The 21,600-nt window shown below is 36.1% G+C and overlaps 1 protein-coding gene across 3 annotated transcripts; it reads right to left on the reverse strand.

Moving 5' to 3' along the window:
* Positions 1 to 1,248: 1,248 nt before the first annotated feature.
* On the reverse strand, positions 1,249 to 21,326 carry LOC127447287 (myc box-dependent-interacting protein 1). 3 transcript variants are annotated; one of them, XM_051709063.1, is made up of 20 exons: positions 21,076 to 21,326; positions 18,673 to 18,753; positions 18,435 to 18,489; positions 18,202 to 18,296; positions 17,398 to 17,493; positions 17,196 to 17,303; positions 16,961 to 17,053; positions 16,304 to 16,389; positions 15,578 to 15,653; positions 14,879 to 14,934; positions 14,609 to 14,653; positions 11,011 to 11,083; positions 10,469 to 10,591; positions 9,997 to 10,071; positions 9,783 to 9,800; positions 7,868 to 8,101; positions 7,514 to 7,567; positions 6,786 to 6,848; positions 6,558 to 6,659; positions 1,249 to 3,518 (listed from the first exon to the last, which is right to left on the reverse strand). In XM_051709063.1, exons 1-20 carry the CDS (start codon positions 21,160 to 21,162, stop codon positions 3,417 to 3,419), a joined length of 1,722 nt encoding a protein of 573 aa, XP_051565023.1. In that variant the 5' UTR covers positions 21,163 to 21,326; the 3' UTR covers positions 1,249 to 3,416. The 3 variants fall into 3 exon arrangements, with proteins under 3 accessions (XP_051565023.1, XP_051565025.1, XP_051565026.1); XM_051709065.1 differs by lacking the exon at positions 14,609 to 14,653; XM_051709066.1 differs by lacking the exon at positions 7,868 to 8,101.
* Positions 21,327 to 21,600: the final 274 nt, after the last annotated feature.

The raw sequence follows: 21,600 nt of genomic DNA on the forward strand, positions 1-21,600 counted from the left end.
TGATTAAACCACTGGTGTCTGATGGGTTAAATTTATGCTGACTTTATCTCCTTTTTGGAGCTTCAAAGGCATGATCACCATTCACTTGCACTGTATGGACCTACTGAGCTGAGATATTCTAAAAATATTTGTCTTCAGCAAAAGAAAGACAGCCATACACATCTTAGATGACATGAGGGTGAGTAAATGATGAGAGCATTTTCATTTTTGGGTGAACTATAGTTTTTTTTATTTATTTTTTATCATCAAAATCATGCTTAAATGAATTCATTAAAACTTTAATCAAATTAAAACATAACAATTCATTTTCAACATAATATTGTGTTATTTTTATCAAATGAAGTGCTTTCATACAGAATATCACAGCACAATCATTACATTAGAGTTATTTTTGTCAAATAAAGTGCTGCATAACAGAGCATCACAGATGTGAGATATTGCTTAAATATAAATATAATACAATTACTATTAATTTATTAGTAGTAGTAGTAGTAATAGTATTACAGTAAATATTACATAACTATACATTTGGGATCTATTTCTTAGCTTTGTTCATTTAAATTGAGCTTTTATTTTGACTGAGCTTTCATTTTGAAGTGTTTCTGTGTTGTTATGATGGTCAATCCGGAAAAGCCAGTTGCTACATGACTCAAAGTGATTATCAAACTGCAAAAGGCTGCTTTTTAATTAAATATATATGTTCAGTAGTCTGTATGTGCCTCGCGCTACAAAGTGAATTTGCACTCAGTTCACTATCATCTGCAACAAACAGAGTGTGCAATGTTCATGATGTTTTTTTCCGTGTATGAGCCAGGGAGAACCTTAAGTGCTCAAATTTGAAGTGCGAAGAACATCCATCCATCCATTCTCTATAGCCGCTTATCCTATGTGGGTAGTGCTGGAGCTTATCCCAGCTGTTTTAGCATGATTACTCAAGGATAAGGTGTTGGAGTGATGGCTGCTGGACAACCATACACATCTTAGATGACATGAGGGTGAGTAAATGATGAGAGCATTTTCATTTTTGGGTGAACTATCCCTTTAACAAAATAAATAAATAAATAAAATAATAGTCATGATGCACAGGTGACATCCATGTGCTTGAACACACTGTTAACTTTTTAACAGGGCATTTCAATAATATCATTAAGACAGGTGTAAAACAAGCAGTGTATATGAATGTGACATCATTTGTACAAATATATAGAGGATTAACAAAGTAAGAATATTTATGGTACACTCACAAAATTAAATAATACAGGATTAAATCCATGTTTATTAGCATTGGTGAGTGAGCAGGATACAGGATAGTGGAATTATTACACTCATGGCTTATAGTGCCGTAAAATGGCCCTGGTCTCCCAGTCCACCTCAGCAAGAAAACACCAAGTTACTACACACTAACACACTGCTCATGGATTTTAACATGCCCCTTTCACATTCACACTAATCACAGATATAGATATGTTCAAAGAATCCTTAGTGACGGAACTCAACAAAACTACACAATGTAAACAGCTACAAATGCAATATCACAACAACACTAGCAAATATTTTAATTGCGCTTAAGCACGGGCAGAGGATATGTCTTCTCGATTTAATCAAAAGCTTACATGAGAACTCAATAAAGATGCAGTGTCAGCTCTATATACAGATAACATTGATTTCCTAGTACAGGATACAAAAACCAGGTGCGCAAACAAACACACACTCACGTGCTTCAAAACTGATGAAGCACGGCAAACACCCTCCAAGCTTGGGTCACATGACACGTCCAATTAGAGAGAGATCAGGTGTAACAAAACAACAAGTTTTCATTCAGCGCAACAAACTGGTAAATTAATATCTCTGTAACACCGGCTTACTTTTAAATAGTCCTTCCTTATAAATAGGCTCTGCTCTCGCTGCTATGGGATTGATGGTAAATTCTGATTGCAACATTAAAAGAACACTGAGTAAAAGACCCCAGTTATAAGCCAGTGTTCATGGCACATAGACTCTCATTTGTCTCACAATATACAAAAATAAAAATATAAATACAGTGTAAGAGGATGGAATTCATATTATGCATATTCTGAATAACTTTTGAGTGTTGCACCATATTAAAACTCAAATTTGTGAGCATTAATATCCACCCCTTTTTTTTTTCAAATCACAAAAAGCCAATATCTCAGACACACGTTTATGAATACAACTGATAAAGAAATAAAGACCTGTGCAGACATTATTGCATTTCATGTTAAGAAGGAAGAAGAGCATGTGACAGTAATTCTCCTTCACAGAATATAAACCCTTTTTCACTGAATGACAGACAGACAGACACATTATTTTTTACATGATTCCATTTGCACAGTGAAGTACAATAATAAACAGAGATACATATCTGGAATGGCTTTTTCAAAGACATCTGTGGCCAGTAATATTGTGTATACAGTAAAGCTGAGGGTTAGACACAGCACACAGGCTCATTAACATTTAACCTGAGCAAGAGTCCGGGGTTATATATGTCAGCCTCATTAGTGTCAACTAATGACTGCATTAACTGCATACTGTATGTTAAGGAATGAGTGCATAATGAGAAGGACAATATACTCTATTACTATTATTAATAGAGTAGATTAAAATACTCTATTAATATACTCAATATACTATATTAGAGTCTGTTTCCTTTTTCCTTTTTTGTTTTTTACTGATTTAAACATGCAGAAACAATGGTGCTGGTAGATCTTTGACATTGAGTAGCCAAGTTCCATCTCCACAGAAGAGTGCTCAGCACTTGGTCTCAAAAGCACTGTCTCATACTGTAGGATTTTGCAACTAAGAGGGCAATTATTCACAACTTAAAAATAAATACTGTTTGTTTCCACCTGTGACAGAACTATGGTTTGTTTAAGCAATATCATACATCTTAAACAGTGCTCAGGATTAGACCACATGGATTAGCAGTTTCCTTAACATTTTGCTTTTTGTTCAGGAATTGGATATGTCATTTAGAGATGTGACTTTAAAACATTTTTACACAAAATGGGACATGGTTAGGAGTGCCTAGTCTAATAAAATTTACACCAAAGTACCGGACGATTTCCTAACTTTGAGTATGCAACTCACTGGCAGATGAAACAGCTTTCCCTACATCATAAAAGGCAAAACAAGTAACAGAATGACACTTTTCTTTTGTCAAAGAAGGGGTTTATCCAATTTCATACAGTCCTTACATCGTGACAAATTTGAGCCATGGTGAGGACACCCAAAACAATGCAAACAACTTCCACAAACCTAACCAACAGATTGTGCATTTGTTGGTGTAGGACAGATTTTCCATATATGCATTTTCAAGGAAAGTTTAGAAGGTGGAGCAAGGAGTAATAGAAAAGGAGCAAGGGTTGAAGTGACACAGATCAGGCTGATGTCCAGGCTCACATTCTCTGCGTGAAATTTTCCGGAAAGACTCCTTTTTTTGCATGATCTTTAGACTTAATCCAGTCGGATTCTATGACTCCCATCAACCACCCTTCATCCTGCAAACACACAATGCACACAATGCTTTACACCTTCAGTTGGATGATTCAGCACAAAAACTTTCAAGAAATCTTCTTGACTTCTATGTAAAAGCATCTCATTTAATTAAAGCAGCTGCATTTATTTTTTCAATTTTATAATACTTTCTCTAATTGCAGCCAAATGTTTAGAGAAAACTAAAAGTAAACCATTTGTAGTTTGATTTTCCAAAAAGTGCAATATTTCTCTGTTGAGAGTGAGTGGGCCAACTTAGTAATATTGGCTCAACCAATGGCGTGGGTTTGGGGGTGGGACTACATGTTTATTGAACAATGGAGGACGAGGAGAGTGTTTAGGAAACCTGTTTGAAAACACCAATTTTTGCAAATCTGTTTTATGCCCCTGGTGGCACAGAAATAACAACTGCATTTTTAACAAAAGATTTGGTAATCAGTTTACAAAAGGAACTAGTTGTACTGTTACAAGCAGAACTAATACTGTAGTATTGTACATTTGTTTAAAGAACTTTAATGCTTGATTTAGAGTTTATTTAACATGGCATATAACCAGTGTTGAGTGTAATCCTAGGGATGTCCTGATACCAATTTTTTTTTTTTTTTATCATCAAAATCATGCTTAAATTAATTCATTAAAACTTTAATTAAATGAAAATATAACAATTAATTTTCAACATAATATTGTGTTATTTCTATTAAATGAAGTGCTTTCATACAGAATATCACAGCACAATCATTACATTAGAGTTATTTTTGTCAAATAAAGTGCTGCATAACAGAGCATCACAGATGTGAGATATTGCTTAAATATAAATATAATACAATTACTATTAATTTATTAGTAGTAGTAGTAGTAGTAGTAGTACAGTAAATATTACATAACTATACAGTTGGGATCTATTTCTGTCATACTTTTTTTCATTTAAATTGAGCTTTTATTTTGACTGAGCTTTTATTTTGAAGTGTTTCTGTGTCGTTATGATGGTCAATCCGGAAAAGCCAGTTTCTACATGACTCAAAGTGATTATCAAACTGCAAAAGGCTGCTTTTTAATTAAATATATATGTTCAGTAGTCTGTATGTGCCTTGCGCTACAAAGTGAATTTGCGCTCGGTTCACTATCATCTGCTACAAACAGAGCGTGCAATGTTCATGATGGTTTTTTTCCGTGTATGAGCCAAGGAGACCCTTAAGTGCTCAAATTTGAAGCGCGAAGAACATCCATCCATCCATTCTCTATAGCCGCTTATCTTATGTGGGTAGTGCTGGAGCTTATCCCAGCTGTTTTCAAATAGTGATGGTGCTGTTTTTTACATCAGTAATGTCTTGACTATACTTTGTGATCAGTTGAATGCCACTTTGGTGAACTAAGGTACCAATTTCCTTCCAAAACAGCAAAATCTGTACATTATTCTAAAATTTTGGCCACCAGTGTAGGTGTGAGTGAGAGTGTGAATGTGGTTTGCTGTGTGTGTAAGCCCTGTGATGGACTGGCCATCTGTCCAGGGTGTTTCCCTGCCTTCGGCACCATCACTATTTGAAAAAAGTAATTTTTGATCAAATCTAGACAGGCCCCATTTGCAGCAGCCATCACTCCAACACCTTATCCTTGAGTAATCATGCTAAATTGTTAATTTGGTATTAGAAAATCACTTGCCATTATATCAAACTCTGCTGAAAGCTGTTTGGTTTGTTAAATGAAGCTTAACGTTGTCTTTGTGTTTGTTTTTGAGTTGCCACAGTATGCAATAGACTGGCATGTCTTAAGGTCAATATTAGGTCAAAAATGGCAAAAAAGAAACAGCTTTCTCTAGAAACTCATCGGTCAATCATTGTTTTGAGGAATGAAGGCTATACAATGCTTGAAATTGCCAAAAAACTGAAGATTTCACTGCAGTCTTCAAAGACAAAGGACAACTGACTCTAACAAGGACAGAAAGCTATAGCTACAGGAAGTATGGGGTGAAATGTCACCTGAGTATCTGGACAAACTGACAGCTAGAATTCCAAGCATTGCTGCACGTGGAGGATTTTTTTGATAAGAACTCTTTGAAGTAGTTTAAGAAGTTCTGAAAAAAAACTTTTTTTTTCATTGTAACAGTATTTTTCATGTTATTAATGTCCTGACTATATATTGTGATCAACTGAATGCCACTTTGGTGAATAAAAGTACCAATTTCTTTCCATAAGAGCAAAATCTGTACTCTGGAAACCAGAGCACCTGGAGGAAACCCAGGCAAACACGGGAAGAACACAGGAAGAACACACAAACTCCTACTATAATTACAAATCTATACTTTACTATAATTCTAAAACTATAATTTATCACAGCTTTTGCGGATAAAAAAATATCACTAGAACATAAAGTGATTTTAATTTTTGCACTGAATGTTTACACAATGACATTCGTACATTAGATGATATCGGTTTTTGGTATCAGATCATTTTAACGAGTACAAGTACATGAGCGCAGTATCGGACCCCATTCAGATACAAGTATTGGTAACAGGACACCCCTATGTAATCTAATTACAAAGTAATTAGTTACTGTAATTACTTTTAGTCAAAAAAGTAGTGTAATGCATTACATTTTCAATTCTTGTAATTCACTTACAGTTACTGATTTTCAATTAATTTAATAAATTAATTACTTTTAAAAACATTATACGGTTATGCTTATTTCTAAATATATTATTTATCTAGAATACATGAATTATATATGGCCGTGATGAGTCATTGGGAAAGACAAATGTGAGGTGCTAAGTGGATGACTTGTGTATAACAATGAACAAGGAAGAAATATAGACATTATTTTGAATTTGATGAGTGGAAATGTGTTTTAGACAGTAACTTAAAAGTAAAGTAAGTAGTAATGTGATTCATTTTCAATAAAGTAATTAGTCAAGTAATATAATTACATTTTAGAGAAAAAAATAGCAATTTGTAATTGATTACTATTTTTAAGTAACTTACCCAACACTGCATATAACACTACTGAGATCTTTTGGGTTAGTAATGGTTAAAACGAAAGGCCGCACTAACCTCATCATCTGGATTATCATAGTTCAACACCAACACCACATCTCCTGCCTTCAACTCCAACTCATCAGAGTCATTGGCAGTGTAATCGTGCATTGCTTTCACCTATATTCACACAAATATATCTCTGGGTCAGTTCTTTTGCTTAAAATTGTGATCAACATACTGTACAAAAAAATAAAAAAAAATAAATAAATTGTTAGTTAAATTAAAGCATAATTTTGCACTCACTTTGAACTGGAAGGCTTCCGGCATCTCTACACTCTCTGTGCTCACGGTGGTTGCCTCTACCGTCTGGATTTTAAGTATAAATGCAAATATAACAACAGAAACACATATATGGATATGTGTATATATTATGTAATATATGAAGAACTAGCATAGAAACAAGAAAATGCAAGTGTGACCAAGTGTGTGTCAGGCTGAAGAGGCCCTGACTCTACCCTTCCGATCTGTAGGTCTGATCATCTACAGGGAATGTAGATGTGCACAATGTGCACACTGACAAGTTTGTAGCTGCTCCTTCAATCCACTAGAGGGAGTCCTAGCCTGAATATTAGTTCTGAGCAACCTTTCAATAGTTTCAGGGTGTGTTCTATTCAGAAGTGATCATCCATATGCCCAGTTCCCTTCTAAGACTTTGCCTTCTACGGTGAGAGTTTCAGAGGATTGAAAGGTGTGTGGCCCCAAGATAACAGTCATTCTGAACTCATTATCAAGTCATTCTCAATGAAAATTCTGTCTGGAATGACCCTACAGTATGGCTATCATGATTGTTCTCCCTTCAAAGTGCCCTGCGAAGGCATCGTTTATATACATTTTTGTCTTATATCTAGCCTGGATCGAATTGCTTTAGATTTAGTTGCCGACTTGGTTTTGGATTCTGGCCTTTGGCTGTTCTTTAACTGCACTTTGTGTTTGTCTACTGTTTCACATCTGAACATCTGGAAGACACTTACAGTTTCAGCTTCTGTAGCAGCTTCAATTTCTGTAGCAGCTGCATTTTCTGTGGCCTGTAAAAGGGAAAGATTGGGGATAAAGAAGGAGAGAGCCAATATAGATTGAGGAATGAGAGGGTGAAATATCAAGAGAGTTGAAAGAGAGAACAAAAAAGGTGCAAATTACACAGCTTTCTTTATAGCATATCATGCCCAGCTATATCTATTACTACTACTAATGCTACTACAGTACCACTGCCACCAGCATTCTCCTAATAGCATCTTCTTGCTCCCATTCAGTGGCGTCCATATGAGCATGCCCTCAGTCTAGCACACCTTTGCTCTTCTTATCTACTAGCTCTATGAGAATTGTACCTGTGCCCCATCATCGTCCCACCCCTGGGCCTGCTGGACAGAACCATTGTCATTCCCCTGCACAGGCTGAGAGGCATCATCCTCCCAGGTGGAATATGCGGCCGGAGCACGCACAGGTTGGCTACCACCATCATCCCAGGTAGCCTGGTTACCATCATCGCCCCAGCTAGAGCCCACAGGCTGGGTACCATCATCGTCCCATGTCTGGGGCGCGTCAGCTTCCTTTTCTGCTTGCTACATGTGGCAGGGGGGTGGGGTAATTAGGGCAGTAGGGGTATGGTGAAGGGGGGGGAGGGGCATGTGGGAGCCAGGAAAAGCATGACCAGGGATCATTCGGAGTGGAGGAAGAATGAGGATCCAGAAAGAGTGTAAAACACAGATGAGCATTTCTACTGCTGAACACAGTGTTGTCTGGAGGATGTGAAACATGCAACATTAATATCATGGACAGTTAGTGATAAAGCAAGACAGACAGACATTTACAAACTTTACAGCTTATGCAGGACAGCTTGCAGTGAGAGGAAATTTTATGGAATAGCTGTTTTGCAACTGTAGATTTATATCTCAAACTATTTGAACTTGTTTTCTCTGCCCTTCAAGAAATTGGAATAACATGGCTATTATTCACAGAAGACATAAAAGTATTTCAGAATTAGCTAAATAATTTAACCTTTTAAGCTCTGAGGGTGTTTTGTATCATTTTAAAGAAAACTTTTCAAAAAAAATTATGGTATAGATTGTGATACATTCTGATATTCTCAACCTAATAAACTGCTGAAAAAAAAAAAAAATCTTATTTTGCTGAATTAACTTTATATATCTCAGGGTGTAAATAAGGTAGCTCTGGATTTTTTTTGCTTTGTTTCCAATCATGTCACCTGTAACTAAGTCAAATTTTGTGTTGATCTGACAAAGCAATCAAAAGTATTAGTATTACAAATATAATTTATCCTAGTGTCCAAAAACTTCTCTGTGGTGATGGAAGTGTGGCCGAAGAGACAGAACACTAAGGACTGACACCTGTGGGAAATCACCTCTAACAGCTGTTTTGTGTTTGCAGTGAGAGTGGAGAGGAATAAAAAGGGCAATCCAGATCGTCGGAGGGGGAGAGGGAGATGCACGCAACAATGATCGTGTGCACATTGAGTGTTATGCTGCAGATCTTTGTAAGTGAAATAAAATTTACGTTGGAAAGCTAGAGACTTGTCACAGTCTCCAAGTGTCCAAAAGCCTCGTATATAAGAACTAATTACACATGCAAATACAACAATGGCTAAAGGTATGCTCTCTCTCCAAAGCATGCAGGCCTGAGTAACGAGATCTCATTCAGTTCCATTCTGTGTCATTTGAGCCATCATTGAGTCTGTGTCATATACTTGGCGCCATCTCCTGGTGGCCATTTGTAATTAGAGTGAACGATCCTCTGCCCATATTATGATGATTTCTACCTCTGGTCGCAGCGATCTGAATCCTAATATGATTGGTTTAGTGTTCCATGATGCTGGACAACGTACTACATTATTCCCGATGAAGTCATTTGTTCTAGGAAAGCTAACGTGTTTTTAGCCAGATAGCACATCCTTTGTGTGTATTATTTAATGATCTATGCATCCGATTACATTGTGTGTGGACTTGTTTTAAAGATAATCACCTCCTCTACTTAATGATATGTGTTATTTTATTTTCTGTTTATTTTTCCATTAAGTTATAAGTGAAAACGAGGCATATAAGCAACACCTGTTTTTACATGTCAAAGACATATACTTAGCTATTACTCGCTATATTTCTGTCTCGGCACATTCAAGCTTCAAGGGTTAAAACAGCTAAGCTTGAGAATCCATTTGAATTAAAAGAGAAGGTGATTTCTGCTAGTATAGACAACTTTGAGAGTAAACATATTCAAAAGTGCACTCACCCCCCATGAATCCCAAGTCTGCCAAAAAACAGATAAAGTATAATTAATGACTGGACAAACCAGATGTGTCCATTTTACTAAGAGATATTCCACAATGAAATCCCATTGCTAATATCCAATCCAGTCTAAAAGTAAATATACTGTAATTTTTACTGTACTGCAATTATACTGTTTATTATTTAATTGCTTTAATTATGCTTCAGTTGTGACAGACCTGTGCTGGGGTGGTGGCAGCCTGGAGTGAGTCCAGGTCCATATCCAGCAGATTAGCAGTGGCTGGAGCATCATACTGACACAAAAAGAGGAGAACAATAAAGAGTTTCACGGTTAGCAAGTTCATGAACTGCAAAAGAGAGTAGACTTTTACTCACTTTTAGCATATTAGAGTTTGATGTTAGCATAATATTCAATACTCTAATGAGCATGTATAATACTGTATAATGAGAACACACACATGTTGAGTGAAATTGCCTTATTCACAAAAGATGCAATGCTGCCTTAGATTTTAGGTATCTTAAAAGATAGTATCAACCTTTTTTGGCTTAGCAACATAGCTAAAATGTGTGGTTATTCGAGCAAAATGTGTGACTATCAAGCAAAATAATTTTAAGAGGAAGCCATAATTATAAGCCATGTACTCATGGTAACTTTATATGTAGCAACAATAGCCTAGACATTCTGCTGACCTGTGTTGGTGAGGTGACACTGATGATTGGAGTAGCAGCCTCTTCAAAGAGATTAATAATGCTCTCCTGCTTCAGGTCCTTTGATGGAGTAACTTTAGGAGGTGGAGGAACAACAGGCCTTAGCTGGAAACACATAAATAAGAAATACGTCTAAAAAAAGTGCAATGGAGGCCAATGTCGTTGATGCTAACACAGAGAGTGATGAGAAATCACTGTAATTTTGTTCACAGGTGCCAGCACAGTTATTGTTTACTGCAACAAAATTCCAGCTGAATGCGTATACACCTCACACTGCTGATGTTGCTCCCATTCAGACCAAAATGAGTGGAGATAAGACTAAAAAAGGTAGCGATTTCTTGAATTAGAGCTAAATGAAAAGGCACAGTGAACACTCCACTGGTCTAGTACAGTATATGGGGTGTTTTGGCTCATGTGGTCGCAGGGTCTCCTCAATAGACATAAGGTTTGCTCAGCAAGAACAAAAATTTGAGGGAACTCTGACTGTAACTATAACACCAGTGATTTCTAAACACATACATTACCTTAGATGGTGATTTTGGAATGGCCGGTGGTCCTCCTGGGCTCAAAGTGTGATTGGCATCTTGTGGTCTGTCACTGAAGCACAAATTACAGATACTGATCTTAATATAGTAACATGTTCATGAAGTGGGATCAATCCAAGCACACCTAACTGGTGTGTACCAGAAGCCTGAGACACATCCAAGCAAGAACTGCATAATAACTACATTGGGGATAGTATCAAACATAACAATATTCATGCAGACCCAGACACAGTTGCTTTCTGGGGAAGCACATTTTTACTCATGCAGTGATCTCAAACAGACTGGAAAGGCATCATCTAAAACAGTGATTCCCAACCGGGGTATGTAAGAAGATTCCAGGGGGTACGTGAAAAGAATTGGATTTTGCTATGTTGAACCTAACAAAATTACATTTATGGCTTAAAATTAAAATAATACAATTAGGGATGGGTAAAAATATTGATTTTCCAATTAATCGTAATCTTCATTTGACCAATCCCGATATCTCTTGTTCTACATATCAATCCCTGCGTCTCACTTTGCATTCTATCCATCCTAAATATATGTGAGATGAGAATTAGTGTATCTCAAATAATTGTATGTTTAAAAAGGTATGCAAAAGTTACTATTTAGATGGTTTACTATTTGTGCTAGATTTTAAAATTGTGTATTCGTTCACGCTTTTTCGGCTAATGTTGCCCACAATCCTTTGCTCGACGGAAGGTTTGCTTTAGAACTACAATTGTAAAATAAGGAAAACTACAAACATGGCAGCGGTAAAACCGACGGTGCAACTCTGTGAAATCAAAATGAAAGTTTTGTTGCTTTTAGTCCATATCTATTAGCTTTACAGTCATCTATATGCTAGTATACTTGTAAAAGTTGACAAAATCCATTTTCAGAAGATATAAGCATTTAGAATCTGTAGTATCTCTGCTCCAGCTAAAAAGACTCAGGAATATCCATGATGTCACATAGAGGTTGAGAAACCTTGTCCAATCAGGTGCTCTGTAGAACGAGAACACACACTCCCCCTACAACTGTTCATACTGATCAACTCATTAACTTGCAAAAGATCAACTGCTCCATTTACATAGAGAACAGAAAAGGGTTTAAGTTATTAATAATCATTATCATCTTACCTGCACGCTTTTATTTACACCTCATTTATTTGTATTGCTTATTGTGGATGCTGCTGTGTGTTTTTAAAGAGTTCTTTCTTAAAAATAATAAATTGTCTGTTCTCATTTAATTTTTTTCCATTTAATTTGTCACTGAACTATAGCAAAGGCCAGATTCTCTTTCAATGGACTGTTGTAATGATGTAATCGTAATGTGACATTGCGAAAGCAACAAAAACAACAAAGTTATTCAGCACAGTGTCATGCAAATGTTCTGTCTTTCCGACTTGGTGTAAGATTAAAGATGTGGTAAATAATCCTAGATTTTTACTTGATGTATCACAAGATAACATTGTTAACGTGATCATTTATTTACTGTTAAATGTGTTAAATTTAATCTGCAACACATTGTGAACTACACACATTTAATGAAGATAATGATAGTGAATTATATAAGCTTGGCTTGCATTAAATACACATTACATCATGCATCATATGTAAAAACATCAGTGAATCATGACATATCTTCAACGATGCGCTGCTTCTTCTACGATAGGAAGCATTGTAGGATAGCGTAAATAAAATGGAATGAGAAATAATGAATAAATGAATCAATGAATGACAGACAAAATTAAATGAGGAACGTTTATGTCATAATAACTGTAACAGGATGATTGACAGGTCAGTGTATGGTGACAGGATGCATGTAACTATGCGTCCAAGGGGTCTTTGGTTTCAAGATGCAGTTGTATGCGTGATAGTATGTCTTAATACTTGCACAATCTTTCGCTACACACGCAAAAGTGTGTAATTTTCCATAACAAAAAAGCTGATACTTTAAGGGCGTAGTGTAAGTAGGCGAATAGCGACGCAGCAAAATAGTACAAAATATGCATATAAACAATAAACATGTAATAAAACATATGTATGCAATATAACATATGCAATTCAAAGACATCATATTTATTTGAATTTGTTAATTTTTTAAAACCTAAAATGTGACCAAAATTATGAAAAAATTCTGATAAAATACAATTTGTAAAATTAATATTTCATAATGTACCAAGTTAGAAGTTCCCCTGTATAATTAACAGCATTAGCAATTTCCTATTTAGGCGAAATGGACATTATAACTAAAATATACCTGAAATATAATTGATTATAATTAGTGCTGTCAGTCTATTAAATTTGTTTATCACAATTAATCACATAATTTTTTATGGTTAATCGCGATTAATCACAGATTTTGAAAGTGCTGAAATTTTACAATAAATATATACTTCTTTTCTTGTCAAAATTTCTTTATTTCCATCTTAGAAAGAAAACAAAACCCATATGTAGCAATATAATGCTTTATTAACATTTTCCAAACAAATCTTTCCACAGTATTAAGACAATGCACTAAAATATCACCAATTCGAGTAACATTAAATGTTTCCCAAAGTCTAAGTGGGAGTTTGACTAATTGAAAGAACAAGTCTACACATAGGTTGCATATTCATTGCAATGGGCATTACATTTCTTAAACTCTCTTCATCCACAATATTAATCTGTCAGTAGACTGTGGCTATCCGCTTTGTTACAGCAATCGTGAAGCTGCGTTCATGATTCGTGTCAGAGCTTCGAGCACCGCTTTGAACTCACCATGAAAAATACTTGATTTCTATCACAAGTACCATCTGAGCTTGTTTTGTACATCAAATAGCGCTAAGAGCTCTTTCCTCCATAATTTTTATTACTGACAGGGAAGCGCTGTCAGAGGTTCTTTTATTAATTAAATAACAACCTCCGTGGCTCTATTACAGGAGAGAGTGTAACGGTCAACTTTAGCGTGTTAAGACAGTACTGTCCATAGAATGTCTAAGGGACCACCGCGTTATGCTATTTTATGCTAAGCTTGTAGGCTCATCTTGGTAGAAGCGCTCTGGTGTGTGTGTGTCAGTGTAATGACCCTGGGTGGACACATTACAAAGGTTCCTGTATTAACGATAAATGCATTAATCGCGATTAAGAAACATTAATGTGCTAAACTTTTTTAATTAATTGCATGCGTTAACACGTTAATTCTGACAGCTCTAATTATAATCATTAATAATAATCATCATTAATGATAATGTTAAATGATATAGTCTTTGCTACATATCTTTGGTTTTGTGTCAATGAAGGGGTACTTTAGCATTACTGATGGTGCTGTGCGGGTACTTACAGCAATAAAGGTTGGGAAACACTGATCTAAAACATACAATGGCAGAATGCAACACTATTGCTGGTTAATTACTGTGTATCACCTACAGGCTCAGGGCTGCAGGCGGCATTGACAAAGATTCCGTATTGCACATGACAAACCTTGCCTAAATGGGTAGCACTTGATGGTGCACAAAAGCTTCAGTAACAGGGAATGCATAGACACACAAGCACACACACACTCACACACAAACCCTCAAACACACAGAGCACTGCAGAGATACCGCTGTTACCTCTTCTGAGCTGCTGATGTCCTCACCCTTTGGCTACCTGTTTTTCTGTGAGAGTCGTGTTGGGGTTTGTTCATTTATTTAATGTTTTTTTTTATGTGTAGTGTAATTACAGTATAATATACTAATAATAGCCATATGCACATCCGGTTTATACATCTTTCTATACAGCATTGTTTAAAATGTACAGTAAACACAGTTTAGGATTAGACTGCATTTTACTGACAATGTACATATTACTGTACATTGTGTATATACGTAAATGTGTCTGACCTGGACATATCTTGATTTTCTAACTTCTCCAGAGTATCATTCAAATTCTGATTAATCTGTAAGAAAAAAATAAGTGAAAACAGACAATATGTTAGACTTCTTTCATTTCAGTTTTTTTCTTCATATTTTGCTATCAGTAATATACAGTAGTTTCATACTTTTAGAGAATTTTTTTCTCTCTTTCAAGAACATATTATATATATATATTATCCCCCTTTTCTCCCAATTTGGAATGCCCAATTCCCACTACTTAGTAGGTCCTCGTGGTGGCGTGGTTACTCACCTCAATCCGGGTGGCGGAGGACAAGTCTCATTTGCCTCCACTTCTGAGACAGTCAATCTGCGCATTTTATAACGTGGCTCGTTGTGCATGACACCGTGGAGACTCACAGCATGTGGAGGCTCATGCTATTCTCCGCGATCCACCCACAACTTACCACACACCCCACTGAGAGCGAGAACCCCTAATCGCGACCACGAGGAGGTTACCCTATGTGACTCTACTCTCCCTAGCAACCGGGCCAATTTGGCTGCTTAGGAGACATGGCTGAGTCACTCAGCACGCCCTGGATTCGAAGTCGCGACTCCAGGGGTGGTAGTCAACGTCAGTACTCGCTGAGCTACCATGGCCCCAAGAAAATATTATATTTAATTTTTCTTCAAAACATTACCATAAAGCTATTATTTACAACTCCTTACTTTGCCCATTTCTCTGTGAAACTTCTCCTCTAGACCAGCCACACTCTGAAATGTGTTCACATAAAAGCCAACACGACTGGAAGAGAGCAGATACAATATCAGCCCTCAATAAAGCAACAGAACAGACAGTCCCAGACTAATGGCCCATCTTATGCATACTGCACACAAAAATAGCAAGGGCCAATCTGATTACACAGGTTTTTAACACATTTTATAAGGTAAGCACTTACGAGGAAGAAATTTTGCAATAGTATGTGATGTTCATGGCACTGAATCTTTGAAAGATATTCAGAATTTTGTTTGAGGGACTTCGTAGCAAGTAAACAGTTTATTATGCTTTGTTTTTAGAGTCGTGTCTGTGAAATAATCAGTACTTATTACTGATGGGTGAACAGAGATACTGACAATAAAGGATACATGCATTTTCCACTAATTTCTTTGGTGTTGTCTGTAAAACCATTCAAGGAGACTGTTACACAATTATTTGATTGTGTTTCAGCTTTATTGCACAGTAGTCTATTATTGTAGTATTATAGATTTCAGATTTGCAATCCCCTAAATATCACATAAATAAAATATATACTGTCTTCTGAGCAAGAATAAGCTATGTGGACAATGTGAACTGCACTATACATCACTAGTCAAAAGTCTGGCTCTGTGGGACAGCAGACATATGTAATTTAATTCTCCATATTGTTTAATCAACAGTATTATATAGAACTACACCTGTTCCACAATGATGGCAGTTCCTCTTGCAAATCTATATTGATCTCCTCAAACACCTTCTGTGCCCTCTCCAACTCTTCCTCTGCCTATTAATACAAACACATAAAAAACATCATAACATGAAATGGACAGCACCTAATCTTATTTCAACTGGTTTCAGCTGTTGAAACCAATTGACCTAAATCGCACTACAAAACAAGCCCTGTTTCATGTCATATATTTAGCCCAAAAGTGCAAGGACTTTCATTTAATTTTTACCTTTATTTATAAAATACTGTCCAGTTAAAATTCTGAATATATAGCGTCCCACTTTATATTAGGTGTCTTTAACTACTATGTACTAATATTAAAATGTATGCATACAATGTACTTATTGTGTACTATATGTTGTTCTGCAAAATTCTCACAAGATTCACATTGGCTGCTAATGAGGTTGAGGTACAGGTAGGTTTAGGGTTAGGATAAGGGATGGGGTTTAGATTAGGGTTAGGGTTTACGGTAAGGGTTGGGGTTTAGATTGGGTTTAGGTTTAGGGGTAAGGTTAACAGTGTAACTACAGATGTAATTAAATGCAGGTACTTTAATGTAAGTACAATGCAACAACACATATACATAATAAGTACATAGTAGTAATAGTAATGGACACTAATTTGTCACCTGACTCCTGGAGAGGCTGGTCTGTGCCACATTATGGGCTGACAGAATCCCCTGAGCCCAGCCTGGAGCGGCCCTTTCCAGCAGAGAAGCAGGCTACATACAGAACAAGAGAGGCCATGAAAAATACATTTAACTCATGCGTGCACAAATATGCACTGACTACAGGGTCAAAAAACAAACAAAAAAACCATTAAAATACAAAATGGCTGTGAGAAATTTTCTGTCCAGTGTTTACCTTGGTGATCTTAATCCCATCCTTTTTCTTGCCTTTGTTTACAGCGGCAAAATTGTGACGGGCACTGTCAAAGTCCACCAGCTTCCGGTCTCGCTTTGCAATACGGGCCTACAAACAATTATACAGATATTAAATAGAAAGATCATAGCATGTAATATTATAAGATTATGCTAACAGGATTCTTTTATCCTGATCTCAGTACCTTGATATCAGGGAACTGGCCCAGGTAAGTGTCCATGGATATAAGCGCATGATCCACCAGTTTCTGATGGAAGTCTGTCCAAAGAAGGTCTGAGTCCTGTTATACACATACAACACTAGAGACTAGAGATCAGGATGGTACAAAACTGTTATTAATACATTCAATTGCAAACCCACACACGTACAAAAACATATCTAACTATAGAGCAGCTGAACTATCCTTAATTTTGTACAGCTATTTAGGATGGAAACTAATTGTAGATCAAGTGTCACTACTGCTTGTTTTGTACTGTAATGTAATTACTGTGCTGTAAAACTATATTGCATTTACATGAATATAATCTACATATAAGACTAAACAATGCAGATTAACATGAATCTAAATACCGTGAATTAAAACCCCTTGAATTACCTCCCATCTGTTTCCTCACTTCTATAATGCATTTCTCACACTGTTTTCAAAGAAAGAAGAAATCAAGAAAAAATTCTGGAACTTGGCACAAATTTATTTTCAGTAATGAAAACATGGTAAAATTACATTTAAAATGGGTAAAATGGGAGTGAATTAGAAATGAAAAATGTAATTAGAAGAGAAAGAAAGAAATAAAAAAGAAAGAAAGAATGAAAGAAAATATGATTTTTTTTACCTCGCTTCAGGGGAACCAAATTTTCATTTATGCAATCTTTTCTTTTCTTTTTTTTTAAGTGCATATTTGGACCAAATTGGCTTCTATTTAATCCTGAAGTGCTCTGAGACTGTAAAACACATTATTCTCTGAAAATGACATATGAATCAAACAATAACCTCGAAGATGGAGTCCACATCCTTTCTGCCATACCAATCAGTCTCATACATGTCATCCAGGCACTCGTAGAGATGTCTAGAAGACTCATGCATGGCTAGGGGAAACCAAGAAAAAAGTATCAGCGAGAGAAGAGGAAAACAATAAAGTAAGAAAACAATCCAATTTGTTTAAGTGCACTTCATCCTTTACTTACTGTATTTATGTGTATATTTGAGCCAATTAATAATCTCACCTTTCACAGCAGTCAAATAGGCTCGAAGATCTTTCTGCAGTTTGGTACCCTCAACCTATGCGAGCACGAGAAAGTGACAAAATTGACACCAAGGGCATAAAACAGGAAAGGGCCTTTAATGCTTAGGACGTATCGCTTCAGAACTGGGAAAACATTTATTAAAACATACATAAATAAAAAAATTAAAAATAATATTTAAAAAAAAAAAAAAAAATATATATATATATATAAAACTCACCAGCTGTTTGTTAAAGTTGATCACACCCTCTTCAAATGCCAGGTCTTTAGTCTCATCGGCTTTGCCAAGCTTTTGGAGAACCTGAAGGAAGATCATCATATTATTGCATATATTTGTCCTATATTGTGAAAAAAAACAAAAACACTTCTTATGGCTTGATATTTCTCCAGTATGTTTAGTAGTGTACAAAGGCTGTTTTTGAAAGGTTGACTTAAAGAACAGAAGAGGAAAACATGTCGTTTGGGAATGGATAATGATAAACCACAACCCAACTGCACTTACACAGAGAGAGTTTCCTTTTCATGATAAAACCTAGGTATCTATATATTCTCCGATATAAATCAATGATCTGCATGATTTAAGACTATTAGCTGCACATCTGCACAGATCATATAGAGTAGTATCAATGTGCTATGACTTCCTTAAGTGACACTTAACTACATACTTCATAAGTTAGCTACACAATATGGATAACAATTATTAACAAGAATTTAGATGGTCTTTAATTATTTGGTGCCTGGCCCTAATTTAAAGGGATAGTTCACCCAAAAATAAAAATGATCTCATCATTTACTCACCCTCATGCCATCCCAGATGTGTATGACTTTCTTTCTTCTGCTGAACATAAAGATATTTAGAAGAATATCTCAGCTCTGTAGGTCCATACAATGCAAGTGAATGATGACCAAAACATTCAAGCTCCAAAAATCACATAAAAGCATCATAAACGTAATCCATACAACTCCAGTGGTTTAATCCACATTTTCAGAAGCGATATGATAGGTGTATTTGAGAAACGGATCAATATTATTATTATTTTTTTATTACTATAAATCTCCACTTTCACTTTCACATTCACATTCTGAAATCGAAAGTGAAAGTGGAGATTTACAGTAAAAAAAAGTTTGAAATATTGATCTGTTTCTCACCCAGAGTGATTGCATCACTTCAGAAGACACATATTAAACCACTGGAGTCGTGTGGATTACTTTCATGCTGCCTTTATGTGATTTTTGGAGCTTTAAAGGTCTGATCACCATTCACTTGCATTGTATCAACCAACAGAGCTGAGATTTTCTTCTAAAAATCTTCGTTTGTGTTCTGCAGAAGAGAGAAAGTCATACACATCTGGGATGGCATAAAAGTGAGTAAATGATGAGAGAATTTTTTGTATGAACTATCCCTTAAAGAGCAGCTGTGGAGCAGTACTCACCTCAAATTGCACAAATATGTTGCAAAGTATTGCTGTAAAATTTATAAACCACCGTCTTTTGTTATACCTTGCATACATCATACATTTGCATATGGTTCCTAAATACTGCACTGACCTTAAAGTGATAGTTCACCCAAAAATTTAAATTCTGTAATCAGTTTTTCACTGCATGACTTTCTTTCATCTGTGGAACACAAAAGGAAATGTAAACATTCCCCTAACGTTAGTGTGTGGTTCCCATTTGGTTATTTTTGGGAACCAATTTCCAATATATATATATATATATATATATATATACCTAACAAACCTAATATTGTGAGTTAGAATGTTAGTCTTAGTCATAACACTTGCAATATATGGAGAGAAAAAAAATGATGCAATGAAAGTGAACAGTGACCGGGGCTAACATTCTGCCAATCATCTGCAATAATCTCCTTTTGTGTTCCAAGAAAGACAGAAAGCCATACAGGGTTGGAACAACATTAGGTTGAGTAATTTATGACAGAATTTTCATTATTGAATGAACAATCCCTTTAAATGTCCTCTTTTTATGATTTTTTTTTCAGTCGAGAGCTTTAAAATACACGTATGGCAAAGTGCGTGATATAAAGAAAGCTCTGCAAAAGTATTCCCACGAAACGTCCTGTAGTGTTTGCAAACGTGACAGTCGCTCATTACTGTCAGGCCGCAGCACCATTTGAAAATGTGATGAAGGATCAGGGCCAGCAGCAGTGCGCGATGCAGCTGCGCTCATCTGAATACTCGCTCAGTGCAAACGTTCAGAAGCAATAAATGCATTGGTTTAAACCTAAAATACATCTAGAGTTGACCACTGTGGTATTCAAGCGTCAAGTGAACGCACAAATCGGCGTACAAAACGCGCAGCTTTTCTGCTTGCTTCCAACTACCCATTTCGCTGCAATGAAGTAAACAGCGAGCTCGCGCACCTTTTTGAATCTGTTAATTCAGTAAAACCACTAATTCAATGTATTCTAGTGAAAAGGGGTGTTTGCTATTCAATATGTGAACGAGCCATCGATATATTTTACTCACTGCACAATTTAAAACATCAGGTTAAGCACGATACAACGACAGTAAGAGAGACTACGCTGAGATCAATGCTAACAGAAACGATGACGGCACTAAATACTATGACGCTGTATTTTAATATAATGGCTAAAATGTCTTACCTTTTCCTGAGCCCTGGTAATTTTTTTCTGTACATTACTCGCTATTTTGCCTGCGGAAACCCCTTTCCCCATCGGTAATTCAGCCATCTTTATCCTTTTTTAATTTGTTGTTTGCAAGTAACCGTTCAAATAAGCATTTATTTAAAAATAATAATAACTGAACACAGTGCTGCTTGCCTTGATGTGGGTGCATTAAATTACAGGCCTTTAATATTCGCCTGTGGAATAGAATGAACCTGCACAAGCGCACACAGGAGACGCATGATCATTGACCAATGACAATAGCGCAGTCTTAAAGAGACAGGACACGATTTGTCATGTCACGCCACGGAGGGCGAAACACCGTAACCCAATACTAATTTACTAATTTGTACTTAACTGTTGTCGATTTTACAATGGTTTTACAGTGAAATGTATCATATAAATATTGAGGTCAGGTCATAGACCTTATTAAGATTAGCGCCATATTTAATTTTTGACGAGAATGAAAACGAGACGGTGAGAAATAGACTTCCAGTCTATAAA

Source organism: Myxocyprinus asiaticus, chromosome 10 (genome assembly GCF_019703515.2).
Source record: "Myxocyprinus asiaticus isolate MX2 ecotype Aquarium Trade chromosome 10, UBuf_Myxa_2, whole genome shotgun sequence".
NCBI classification, from domain to species: domain Eukaryota; kingdom Metazoa; phylum Chordata; class Actinopteri; order Cypriniformes; family Catostomidae; genus Myxocyprinus; species Myxocyprinus asiaticus.

Excerpts from the sequence above, each read along its gene's own strand:
- LOC127447287 (XM_051709063.1), bottom strand. The coding sequence starts at position 21,162 with ATGGCTGAATTACCGATGGGGAAAGGGGTTTCCGCAGGCAAAATAGCG. Across the intron at positions 14,654-14,878 it reads GAAAATCAAGATATGTCCAG|AAAAACAGGTAGCCAAAGGG; the intron begins GTCAGACACATT and ends CGACTCTCACAG. Across the intron at positions 6,660-6,785 it reads CGGAAGCCTTCCAGTTCAAA|GTGAAAGCAATGCACGATTA; the intron begins GTGAGTGCAAAA and ends GTGTGAATATAG.